Consider the following 13,775-nt stretch of genomic DNA (forward strand, 5'->3'; position numbering starts at 1 on the left):
ATCATTCAGCCCACTTTCCCTGAGCCCAAGTCACCCTGGACTCGCCCCACCCTGTGACTGAATAGTGGAGAAGAAAAGCAGGAGAAAAAGGAGAAGCAGCATGGTATTGAGGTCATCTGTCACTCTGATCCTTTATCAGCACGCTTCTTGTTAGCACACCAACTGACTGGCTCCGAGTACAGCTTCTTCCTCTTATATTCCAGCCCTGCTTTATAGGGTGCAGAATGGGGCTTAAACTGGGTCAAATTCAAGTACTTACACTGCTTGCATTTAAAAATAAATGTACTATTGTATTAATAAGTGCAAGCTGTTGGCTAAACAGTGTATATGGAAGAATCTCCTGCTGGGCTATTGTATTCCGACAGCGGCACACCCTACAGTGACATAGCCAATTGGCTGGAATCATTTATGTCTTTTATATCTGTCTAGAGTTCAGATTTAAACCAAACTATCAGCATGACAAATCTCAGGAGTTCTCAACGTCAGCAATGGCAACCCCATATTTCTTGCGCCACAGTTGTTTTAAAGCAGAACTTCGGGCATAATTTTTATTAACCCTTGCAGTGGGGCTACCCCGCACTGCAAGGGTTAACTGCTCTTTCTTTTTTCGCGGTTAAAAAAAAAAGTTATACTCACCCAAACCTCTAAGTCGGCTTGCTCTTAGACCAGTCCTTCCAGTGTCTCTCGGTCTAAGAGCAAGCCGGCAGCGGTCTAACGTCCTGTGAATCATTATGCTCTATACACAGCGCATAGACGTGAGGATGCTGAGCAACAATCCAATGCTGCAGTGTAGGAGGAGAGACGCTTCAGTGAGCGGAGAAGCAGGCAGTCAGTTTGGCAGTTCAGGTGAGTATAACTTTTTTTTTAGCACCTAGACAAAAAGAAGTACTGAACCCTTGCAGCTGTGTGTTAACGCCACTGCAAGGGTTAAGAACACTTTTGCCTGCAGCTCTTCTTTAAATCCCTAAGCATTTCTGAGTAATGTCACGTTTACGCCAGCCATTTGTTTCCTATGTTGCAAGCTTTTGATTAATTGAATAAACATTCCCTGAAATGGGGAATTCCCGTCATTGGGAGTGTAGCCACCTGCTCCGCAGGACTTCTCCAAGTGTAATGAAATCATAATGACCGAACTGTAGTTGGAGTTTATTGCCAGCACGGCTGCTGTATGCTTGTACGAACTGTTTTGGGTGGAAACACCCTTTCTACTTATGATTTCCTAGCAGCCATACCTCTCCATTAACATCACTGAAAGCAAAACACAGAGACTGGAAAGCTGGCCATGCACGGTTATACTTTTTCTTTCACTGCGGGCTGAACAACAAAAATAACAGATTCCTCCATCCAGGCTAAACAACACGGATGGACGAATCTCCTGCTGGGCTATTGTATTGTGACAGCGGCACATCCTACAGTGACATAGCTGATTGGCTGCCGTCACTGTTCACCTGAAAATGTTCCGATTAGCTCCTTCAATTTTCTCATCAAAGGATTCCAGATGGGAGAATGCTGAGAGAGACACCACTGAGCAGATTTTGGCCAGTTCATCAAGAACCAGACAACATTCGTGCAGTGTATGATTTAGGCTAGCCATACACCTATCGCTTCCTCTCGTTCACAGCCTGAAGTGGTTTGCTTTGTGATTGGTCAGGGGGAAAGGGTGATGGAAAATCAGACTTAAAGCGCTACAGCGGGGGCGGGCACAGAATTTCAGCGGGAGATGGACTTCCACCCACATGTACAGTGTATTGAAGATTTGTGAGGAGAAGCAGGCAGGTCTGAATATGGCAGGTGGCTTTACTGCAACGTATTGAACTGAAATAAGATTATTGTGCCTAGAGTTGGGCTTTAATAAGGAGAGAAGGCAAAAGTGAATTGGATTACATTAAAGCCGTAGTTTTAAACTGGTGGGTCGGACCCAAAAGTGAGTCACTGTGTGCCTTCCACTGCACTAGGTGAGAGGCTCCTCAGCCTCCCCCTAGTGCAGCACTGTCAGTTCTCACACTGAGCAGCCATTCAAAATATGCTACCCGGCGCCAAGTGACAGCTTGAGGTGGGGTGGCCTGGGGGTATGGCCACGAGGGAGCTCTATTCATATGTGCATTGCTTAAAGCTCCCTTGCGTGCCCTGTAGGGGTGCCTGAATGTCACATTTTGGCTCCCAGCACCTCTACAGGGTGCGCAAGGGAGCTGTACAAGCAATGCACGTATGGATGGAGCTTCGTCACAGCACAGCAGTCCACACTGGACCCCAAGCGGAGGATCCACTCCAGTTCTCCTAAGGTAGAGAGACTGGGTGAATCTGAAAAAAAAAGACGATTGCACTGTACCATGCAATCGCACCTAGCGCTCTTTCTGGTGTGGAAGGTGCATTGCGTTGCCATTCATTTGAATGGCACCCCTAATGCACCTCCCGCCTACAGTTTGATCGCCCACACCGGAACGGACGGTACTGCAATGCCGTGCGCTCCAGCGCGGTGCTATTTGGGTCTTGACCTAATGACCAAGGACAAATGTGAGTCCTGAGGTTACACAGGTTAAGAACCACTGCAATAAAGTATATTCTTATAAAAAAAAAAATTTCTAGATGAATATGTTACTAGTGCCGTAGAACAGGAGACAAGTTCATATCTCCCCAACAAGGATGCAGACAGGAAATAAAACCCGAGAATGAGACCAACCTTTGCACGCTACTCAGAACCTAAAATATAAAAAAAGGGGGAAAGTTGGTTGCTCGCTATAACTATTTAGCTAATTACTTCATCACAAAGTTGCTAATATGCAAATTCCGGACTTAAACTCCATTCACACCTCTCCATTTTTCACGTGTTACAGTTGCAGTGTTTTTTTAACAGCATTTTACATATATTTAGCATGAATTACCATGCATCCATGTAAAAGAATGCATTGCAGTTAATGCAGAAAAAAAGTGTTTTCTAAATATAGAGGTATGAAGGTAGCCATAATGTCTTCCAAGTAAAGATCAGGCCTGTTAAAAGCAGCGTGTTTGGTATGTGCCAGGGCTGGAATTTACTGTATAATGGCATAAGAAAGCCTGAGAAAAATAATGGCTGCTGACCAGATGCAAGCATGCCATCTGACAAGTACCACCCTGCTAATCCCCTGAACAATGGCTCTGGGTATTATGTGATTAGTATAGGAGATGCGATTAGAGTGTGCACGGAGTGTAACAGGGTGCATACAGCGGCGCTGAGTTTATTGGGATGCACACTGTGGCTTGCGGAGTGTACTGGGGAACAATGTGCAGTGTCCTATGTGTCATAGGATGATGCTGTGGAGTGCTGAGTGTACTGGGGTACAATTTGAGGTGACGGTGACCCACGTGTCACAGGATGCATTCTGTGGAGTGTTGAGTGTTCTGGGGTGCAATGGGACATGTCCCATGTGTCACAGAATGCATGATGTGGAGTGCTGAGTGAACTGGGGTGCAATGTTAAGTGTCCCATGTGTCATAGGATGATGCTGTGGAGTGCTGAGTGTACTGGCATACAATTTGAGGTGACCCATGTGTTCAAGGATGCATCCTGTGGAGAGCCGAGTGTACTGGGGTGCAATGTTCGAGGTCCCATGAGTCACAGAATGCATGTTGTGGAGTGTTGAGTGCACTGGGGTGCAATGTGAGCTGTCCTATTTGTCACAGGATGCATGCAATAGAGTGCTGAGTGTACTGGGGTGCAATGTGAGGTGTTTGACGTGTCACAGAATGCATGCTCTGGAGTGCTGAATATATCTGGGAGTGCATTAAGGTGCAGCGTAAGGTGTGCTGTCTGGTTCAAACCCTACCTGTCTGTTTGACGTCAACCAATAGCTAGCCTAAAGGACCCAACCACATTCTGGAGCACGTGATACTGCACAGTGAGTGAGTGGGCCTTATGCTTCTGAATTTGGAAGGACATATGCTCCAGACCAATGCCCACTTTCTGCATGCCATCCCAATTCTTTTTGAATTTGTGTTATACTACTGATTACTAGGGGTGTTTTATTGCTGCTTTGGGACGGTTGTTATGCTGTAGGCATGCAGACACTAAAAGGTTTCTGGTTATTTAACTGCACCCCTAAAAATACCTCCATGTTTTTCATCAACCACAAATGTCTTTTTTGCACCTTAGACCTCACTTTTTAGTTTTGCTGTAGGCCTTTTTTCTACTTAAGCTGGCCATTCAATGGTGCAAACGTTCATATCAAAATCGCATCAGAACATATGATATACCATCAGAGACTTGTAGAATGTAATTCAACATTTTGTTTGATTTTAACATTTGATTTTGGGGAAAAAAATCCACATTCAAGGATAGAATTTTAGTCTTCCATCTTGCTCTTTCATTTTTGGAACGTTCGTTTAATTTTGCAATAGTGAAACAAATCGATGAGCGTTTTGGACCACAGTGATGGATCAAAAACATATTTTTTTCAAACGAAATTCTACTGGCGTATGGCCAGCTTTAGACACTCCAGTCACCCAGCACAAACTTTCAGCATACAGAGCTCTACTTTTTTTTTCCCAGCGCCCCATTTTATCTCAATCCAGCCCCCAGCATAGACATGTTCGGCTATTACAAATTCTGCAGACAGCGCAGACTACAAATAAATTAAGATTTTAAAATAGTGCAGAAACCCGGTCACAGAAAGTATTTTTTCACAACGAGGGCCGCCACTTTAGACATACATTGTTTAATAGAGTTTTTGAAACGTTCTTCTTGTCTGCCATGTATTTCCTAGTGTTTATCTGTGAAAGCACATGAGGTCAGCAGTGGGGGTCATTAGTCAGCAAAGGCCACATTCCTCTCAGCACTGTGGTTTGGAAGAAAGGCCTTTCCTCTGTGTGAGGGGTACAATTGAAAACATTTTGAAGTAGTCTCCCGGGAGACGGAATCTTTTCATTCCCTCTCATCTGTACAGGGCCTTCCCACAGAGGAGAGGGAGCACAGGCATCTATGAAAGCACCACAAATTGGTTTTACACAGTTTACCACTAAGACAATAGTACTATCTTAGATTCACACACACCAAATATCAAAGCCTCTTACATTGAAGCCAATCTCCAGGCAAACTAAAAAAATTACCCTTGCAGTGGGGCAAATCCAGCACTGCAAGGGTTAAGAGCTCATTTTGTCAAGGGGGCAGGAAAAAGCTATTTTACGTACCTGACCCCTACTTCCTCTGGGCTGCTAGACCAATTCCCGCAGCCTCTTCTTCCCTGGCTCCACTGGTCTAAGGATGGCTGACCTCAGCATGTCTAATGCAGATGTCTATAGACCTGCATTAGTTGTAGGGACTCCGAGGGACAGTTGACAGCCAGAGCAGAAGAGAGAGAGATGAGCGCTGACTGCTAGGGGAGCAGGGATCAGGTACATAAAAATGCTTTACTCTTGTCCCCTAGACATAAAGAAACACTTAACTCACTGCAAGGGTAGTTTTTTGATTTGCCCAGAAAAGGGCAAATCAAAAAGTCCCTGTTCACACCTAGGCATTTTGTCGCTCAAAGGTAACAAAAACACTCAAGACAAGGAACCCCATTTGCTTGTCCTGAGCATGACAAAACACCCAAGACAAGGAATCCGATACATTTCTAAGGCTCCTGTTCAAACCTAAGCATTTTGTCGCAAGCAGAAAAACGCCAGTCACTGCAAGAAGTACATGAGCTACTTTTTTGGCAGACCAGCACTTTTTGGTCCCATAGACTTCAATGGGAAACTTTGTGTGACCAACAGGCTCAGGTGTGAACAGGGGGCATAGAAATGAATGGGATTCCTTGGCATTTTGTCGCACTTAGCTCTGAACAACAAAACCTAGGTGTGAATGGACCCTTAAACCTGTCACAAGCTTGGCCAATTGAAACTGAGCTTTTAAAAATTGCTTAAGCAAAATGAAATAAAAACATAAAAACAATCAAAAGATACAGAGATACAGACAGATAAAGTTATGTGCAAATCTTGACATATCCCAACTTTTCTTCTAAAGCTCGAGCTTGACTCTGTGTCTACCAAAGCCTTCCTATTAGTGAGTGGGGGTGCCCATCACAGAAAATGACCAACAGGTAGGCAGCAATGACGGAAGAGTCAAGGCTAACATTTAGAAGGAAGTCAAGATCTGCATATTTATTCACTTGCCTAGATCTCCGTGGGTGCATTCACACCAAAATTGGAAGTAAATCTGTTGAGGGTCCTTTGACTTGCAATTGTACCTTCCGATTTCCTTCTGATCTGTTGCATTGCAATCCGTTTATCAAGGGATGCTAACATAAGGGCAATAAAAAATAAATGGGTGTGAATGGGGCAAGTTCACACTGGATCCATGCCCTTCCGTTAGCATCCATTGAAAACATCGCAATGCAACGGATCCCAACGCAAAGGATCGCAACGCAACAGATCTGGTGATAATGGGCCCTGAAACCACCAATTATTCTTGAATGAAGCTTTCACTGATGTGTATTTTTTTCATATGTTTAGTTTGTATTGTGATTGTGAATGGTTTACTTTAAATGTATATAGTATACCAACTTTTCTCATTAAGAACCTAACTTAATTAAGAAATGATTTCATTATATATGCTACTAACAGTCATCCCTTACATGAAAAATGTAAGTTCCTAAATGCTTCCTGAAATTAAATGTTTCTATCTGTACAGAAAGAGTTTTAAGTGATAAGAATAGATAAACCCTAGCGGGTGTTACTGCAAAAAAAAATTTCTATGTGTCTTTGCGATGACCTGTTTTGATCAGGTGTGGTTAAATGCAGGTCACCGCTGTTGTGTGAATGGGCCCTAATGGAAATAAAAGTGGACCATTATAGTTCACATAAGACATGATATTTAAATCCTCCCTCCCTAGAATAATGATACAAGATTATATAAAGACATCTAAAATACTTAACATATTTGCTTAAAATTTTTGACCCCCTGTCACTCTGCCACTGTTCCTCCACTTTGCTAATGCCTAGGCACTGGTCATGTGATCAGCGGCAGAGGCATACAAAGGATTCAAGAAATAAAGCAAGTACTTTGGATGTTTTGCATAGTGTAGAAATATTTTTATCCGCATCATGATCCAACTGCTTCTGTGTGGTAGGAAGACATTTTTTGTTTGCTAAGCCAATACTTACCACTGCAGCCCAAAGGTACTTTATTTTCCCAAATTACTAGAATTTGTGGTAATATCAATAAGAGAACTTTATCTTTTTTCAACTAGTTAACAATGTAACTTACTAGGAGAGCGTCCGTGGAAATAGTTGTAATACTGTGACACATAAGTCAAGATGCTCAGCCGGTCTGGCACACGAAGTTTGACCATATCCTCCGCATCCAGCAGAGCTGGAATTCCAAGTTTCTCTTCAGCAACACGGAATGCCTGCAATATGGAGACACAAGTGAAAGACTCTTGAATTACAAGAACAATGAGCCGACATTACTAGACCTGACCCAAGTTACAAAAGACAGCTGGAGAATGGTCCACAAAGCCTGCTGCATAGTCATTACCTAAGTATATGACCTGCTGCCTTATTTATGAAAAAGGAGTTCAGTTCAGCACCGTAGCCATTACTGTTCAGGTCTTGCATACAAGTCAACTTTTTCCTATTAAATTCTTTTTTTTGTATTTTGTCACAAATGGAGAAATAAAAATCCCATTATTGGTGGAATGGGAGGATAAGTTGCTTTGGAACATGAAAAGATCATAAACCCATATTTGCCAAAGCTGATGAAGTCATATGTTATTGTCTGTGCCACACAAACCACAGAAGTCAACTATCCAATGCTCCTAAAATATTACAGCCAGAAAGTGGCTGTCTTTTCTAGGTCTGGGAATGGAACCTCTGTGTCATAGGATAAACATGGAGGCTGTCATTGTTGACATCTCTTTCTGAAATCAGAAGTTGCCTGGCTCTCATTCTGACCCTCTGGCTTTATAATTTTGAGATACTAATTCTGATTATAACATTGGCGAGGGTGCTTCAAATAGTCAGCTTTTGTTTATATGGCTTAAACGTTCTTTCACAAGAAAAAGAAAACCTGTTGTTACAACTCAGGGGTGGGCAACCACAGTGCTCCAGCTGTTGTGGAACTGCAAGTCCCATGAGACACTGCAAGACTTCAACAGCCACATGCATGACTCCCGGAGGCAGAGGCTTGATGGAATTTGTAGATTCACAACAGATTGAGTGCCGAAGTTGTCTACCCCTGATATAACTGCTTAAAAAGTGTTAGCTGGAGTTGGGCTTTAGTTTGATTGCCTTTTCCTTAACGTGTACCTACCTAAAAGGGACATTTCCCTCACTTTGGGAGAGTTTCTTTTACTTCCTCTTGTGTCTTTGGGACACAGACAGGAAAAAATAAACTGGCAGGGGTTTTAACACTTCCCTACTCTCTAGAAAACATTTGTAAAACGTTTTGGCTATACAAGCACTTTAAATTCCACTTAAAACTACAGATCCATATAGACTACCCAGTTTACTGGGAGACAACACTGCTGTGCGATTTCACTAAACAGCGTTGCCACCCTATTAATGAAAGTGAACAAATAACAGATCTACTGGCAAGATCAAAACACTAGCAACCGACTGCATCATATACTGTATGTGATTCATTTTGAACACATTTCTATTTTCATACATGACCCCCTCTGTTAGTTATAGAATACTCTTCATCTGGGCTTGGATAACTTTATAATTACCTCCAAAAAAATAAATATCCTCCCTCCACGGTGTCTCCGTCCTACTCACCTTCCAACACAGAAGCCACTGCATGCCACCCAATGACACAAAAATCAGGTTTCTATAGAAGCACAAGAGTTGGAGGTCTCCCTTTCAACTTGGCGCAGGTGCAGCCATGCAGGCTGTAATTAATCCCCATGTCTCCCATTCACTTACAAAGAGAATTAAATCAGTTACAACCTATGGATCTGCAGTGCACATGTGCCATGATAAAGAAGAGGTCTTCTGCATTTAGGGCTCATTCACATGGGGCGATCTGGCATTCCAGTGGCAGGTACCTATGGATTCCTGTCGCAGGAATGCCAGGTGTTCCCGTTCAGATGCGCGCGCTTGTACCCATTGAAGGTAATGACAACAGCAGCAGTCCGCATGTAATCATATATGATATGATTACCTGCAGTTTGGAAGAGAAGACTGACGCTGGATGCAGGAGAGATGCATCCAGCAACAATCATGTAATCAAAACCGCATACAGTTTTATCATTTTTGATTGGTATTTTTTTTTCGGGGAGGGGGGGTTATCCTTTCAATCTCTTGACAGTTTAACTCTTTGAGAGAACTTCAGGAGCAGAGTTCTATGTACACCATGGAGGGTCCAATAGTTGGGGGTTCGAATTGCCCAGCCAGTCCACAATCAACTTATACTTCATATTTGATTTTCAAGAATATTTTTTGTTTGACTACCCACACAATATGTTGAGATTCTGTCCAACATACAGTTGTTGGGAAATGTCAGAGGAAAACATCGCTAAGAGCAGCTAACATAACCCTGAGCCTATAACACAAATCAGAGGAGGTTAATAGAAATGATGAACATCAGCAGTATTCAAATAAGTTGTAATATTAAACTTACCAAATTATTGTTTTCATAAACATTCTCCTTACTCAGTGAGTTGAAATCTCTGAAAAAAGATGAGACACCCTATAAGTATGATATACTAGGCCACACAGACAGGCAACAAATCTAAATTTCCCAATCATATACAAAGTACAAAATGCAGTATACTGTATTGTAAATTAAAACAAAAGTTTTGCTACAAAGTCTCTGTTCACATTTGTGCATCTGTATTTTCATGCCCTTTTACACATTTAGGAGGCTTGTTTCCGTAAAATAATTAAAACGTAAACAAAAAAAAAACACCTAATTAGCGGGAGAATACTTTACTTCAGCCGCCCAAAGTTGAAGGTGGTTACTAAAAATAGGTACGGCTTTCAGCTCTGGTGAGTCTTTGTGATACATAGTGTTTTGTTCCTATACGCCTTACTCCTGTAATGTTTCATCACTGTGTTATATCCTTGGCTTTGTCTGTACATTACCCAAGTACTTTCTTTTTCCTCTGTGTTTTATACTTTTGTAAAAATGTTTCTGCTTAAATTAAGAATTTCTAAAAAAAAAAAAATAGCTACGGCTTTTGGTCAAACATGGTTCCATAGATTAAAGTATGGCACAAACTTACTATTCTACGCAGTTAATGTTTTTAAAATCTCACAGCATTCGTCCTAAAACACTGGAACATAAGAGGTTTTACATCTTCAAAATGTATTCTACTTGTGAATAAATTATTAGGATTATCTCACTTAGGAAACTATAGATGCAAAATAGCAGATGGTCTGACCACCCACAATTGTGGCATAAACACGTGTGAATGCACCGGCCAAGCTTGCACATTTATGCCTTGTTAAAACTGGCTTTGTTTATTTTTTATTTTGCAGGAACAACAGTTAATAGGCAGGAATATTTATCTTAGGCAATCTAAGGTGTATTCACTGTTTGGGGATCCCATAGATATATAACAATTTCCCTGACCAAATGTTATCAGATCTGACAAAGGTCACCTTATGTATAATACACCCTATACCCTTGGCTCTAAACTGGTGGGTTGTGACCCAAAAGTGGGTTGCCACACCGTGTTCAGTGGGTCGCCACATGCCTTCAACTTTTCTAGGCGAGAGGCTCCTCTGCCTCCCCCTAGTGCAGCACTGTCAGTTCTTGCACCAAGCAGCCATTAAAAATATGCCGGAGTGTCAACTTCAGGTGGGATGGGATGGAGCTATGGCCATGAGGAAGCTCCATCCATACGTGCATTGCTTACAGCTCCCTCACATATCCTGTAGAGGTGCTTGGACCAGAGTGACATCATATTCTGGCTCCTGACACCTCTACAGGGCGCACAAGGGAGCTGTGCAAACAATGCATATATGGATGGAGCTCCATCACAGTAGCCTAAACTGCACGCCAGGCTGAGGATCCACTCAAGTCCCTGTAAGGTAGGGAGACTGGCTGGACCTACCACGTGTTCTGTTGTGGGAGGTGTGTTGTGTTGCCATTCATTTGAAATAGGGATGCACCGATACCAGTATTTTGGTACCGAGTACGAGTCCAGATAATTTTGTTTCGGTACTCGCCGATACCAATTACTGAGTAACTGAAGTCGTATTCAGGAAGCCAGGTGGCGTGTAATGACTCGCCACCTGGCTTCCTGATTAGCTGGGAAGCCGGGCAGCGTGTAAAGACTTGCCACCCAGCTTCCCGATTAACAATCAAGTCTGACCCTTCTTACCTTGTCCAGCCTGTCACCCCCGGGGCCTCTCCAGCCAGAACGCGGCCTTCCTCCGGTACCCAGCCGGAGCCGTCTGGCCGGCCAATCAGGAAGCCAGGCTCCGTGTAATGATGCAACACCCTGCTCCTGGCAGGAGGCCGGCTCCATGCTCCCTCGTCATCAAATGACGAGGGAGCATGAAGCCAGCTTCCCGGCCAAACAGAACTGTTATACGCTGCTCGGCTTCCTGATTGGCCTGGAAGTCGGCTCCATGCTCTCTCATCACAAGTGACGAAAGAGCATGGAGCCGCTTCTCGGGTAATCAGGAAACTGGGCGGCATGTAATGACGCACAGCCCGGCTTCCTGATACCGGAAGTAATCGTGCTAGGCGTCGGAGTATTTGGGCGAGTACAAGTACTCGCCCAAATGCTCGGTATCGGCACCGCTGTCGATACTAGTATCGGTGCATCCCTAATTTGAAATGCATCTCCCACCCACAGTGCGATTGCACACACCTGAATGCATGGTACCGCAATGCTGTGCATTCAATTGCAGTGCGACTTAATGACCAAGGACAAATGTGGGTCCTGAGGTTACACAGCTTGAGAACCACTGCCCTATACTAATTAAGCAATGAACTAAATCCAAGTTCAGCAGGGCACCATCTGCATGGCACCTGTGGTTGCTCTGATTCCTTCCGGATACGGCGGTTTCCTCCCACACGTCAAAGAAATACCAGTAGTTAACTGGCTCCTGTCTAAATGGGCACTAGTAGGTGTGCATATGAGACAAGGGCCTTAGATCGTAAGCTCCTTGAGGGAGGGGACTAATATGTAAAGCGCTGTGTAAACTGATAAATACCTGTAATAAAAAAATTAAATAAAATAAATACAGTGTAGTGAACAGTGCATGTGAGTTATTTTTCGAATAGCCGCAGTGCTCATTGTAAGATTCAAATATTTTTTTTTTTTTTCATTGTTTAATTGGAGTGTTCAATTGTAAAAATGGTCACCTTAGGTCTATGATACCTTTACACAAAACCGCTGTAATTAAATGCAAGGCTACTTTCCAAATGTTGCTTTCTGTTCTGCCTATAATTGCTAAAACTTTAACATTCCAGTAAAGCTAGAATAATTATATGCAGACCTCTCTGGTGTAGAATGAGTTAGAATTAGAGTAAGGTCAATTTTTGTTTTTGCCCATTGTTCTACTCTAACTTGTCAACCGCCAACCTGCAGCAGCAGAGGGAGGTACAGAACAAGGAGTGGAACTAATCACATGATTTCTCAGTTGTAATTTGGAACAAGTCATGTGACTTTTCATTAACATGTTCAGGGATAAGCTGATAAACTATAATGTTGGACATACTAGGCTTAATTCTCACCAATTTTTTTAAATATACTGAACCTGGGTATACGCCTGTACAATGCAACATCGCACGTGCATCACAGTGTGTTTTTGCATGTTACCATGCATTGTGGTAGGCGGCCCATTTATTTGCTTGGCTCTAGCTGATACTCCCTGGCCAAGTACGTTGGGACAGACTTGATCAGCCAGAATTTTCCCAGCCAATCATTGTTTCTTCTGTGGCAGGCTGGCGTCTGCAAATCCCCCTTCCATTAGGCACCAACATGTAGATTCTCCCAAAGGGAACTTTTAGGATTGTGGACAGATCTTTCGCCAGCAGATCTTTGGTGGCCATGTCATGCATGCATGGCCGGTCGCCATCTAATGTTTGTAGGGATATAAACACTGACAATCATTAGCAGGGACTATTCACCAGTTAATTATATGAGAACAATTTGCAGTCTTTGATTGTGCTGGTCCATTAGGGCATAAAAGCTAAAAGACAATGGTGGTGACAAAATGAATTATTAAAGATACAGGTCACCTCAGGTCATAGCCGACTTTAAATTGGCGTCCCTGTAATCAAGCTGAGCTTGTAAATCCAATGCAACCAACAAAAGAATGAGTTCACATCCTGGATGGATTTGCATTGCTGGATCCCAACGTCTAAGCAGGTGCTTCCTGTACAGTGACACTGCCACTCTGCAGGAGTGACCAGACCTGACTGAGATGACAAGGCAGAGACCAACCTGATAACCATCTCCCAGATAATTAAACAGGACATGAGAACAATATGGAGGGGGCTAAACATTGCACAGTAATAAGGAAACACGTGAGACATGCATCCATTTCTGCTTAATCCAGCAACATTACACCCACAGTGCAGAATGCAAACAGGGTCAGTTTACTAAGGCGTATTTATTTCATTTTATTATATATCTAACAATAACTTTCTCAGCATAAAGTTCAATTCATATGCATTAATATAGTAGAGTACTGTACAATATCAGCCATCAATTAGTGCATACAGTTTAGAGTTTAAGTGATACCCTTAACTTAAAGGAGAACTATGAGATGAGTGCTTTTCAGTAAAGTGCTTGTCACATTGGAGGTGACAGGATCACTTTAAAAAGGTAACATTAGGGGTCTTTTAGACTCCTAGT

General features: G+C 42.9%; 1 protein-coding gene across 1 annotated transcript in view; it reads right to left on the reverse strand.

The window, feature by feature from the left end:
* Positions 1-13,775, reverse strand: part of MICALL2 (MICAL like 2) — a 92,197-nt gene that overhangs the window by 48,405 nt on the left and 30,017 nt on the right. The window contains exons 3-4 of the mRNA XM_018557107.1: positions 9,578-9,626; positions 7,223-7,364 (exon numbers count right to left, since the gene is read on the reverse strand). Coding sequence (XP_018412609.1) covers positions 7,223-7,364; positions 9,578-9,626 — 191 coding nt within the window. The remainder of the gene's footprint in view (positions 1-7,222; positions 7,365-9,577; positions 9,627-13,775) is intronic.

Source organism: Nanorana parkeri, unplaced genomic scaffold (assembly GCF_000935625.1).
Source record: "Nanorana parkeri isolate BGI_ZX_2015 unplaced genomic scaffold, ASM93562v1 scaffold268, whole genome shotgun sequence".
In the NCBI taxonomy this organism is placed as follows: Eukaryota; Metazoa; Chordata; class Amphibia; order Anura; family Dicroglossidae; genus Nanorana; species Nanorana parkeri.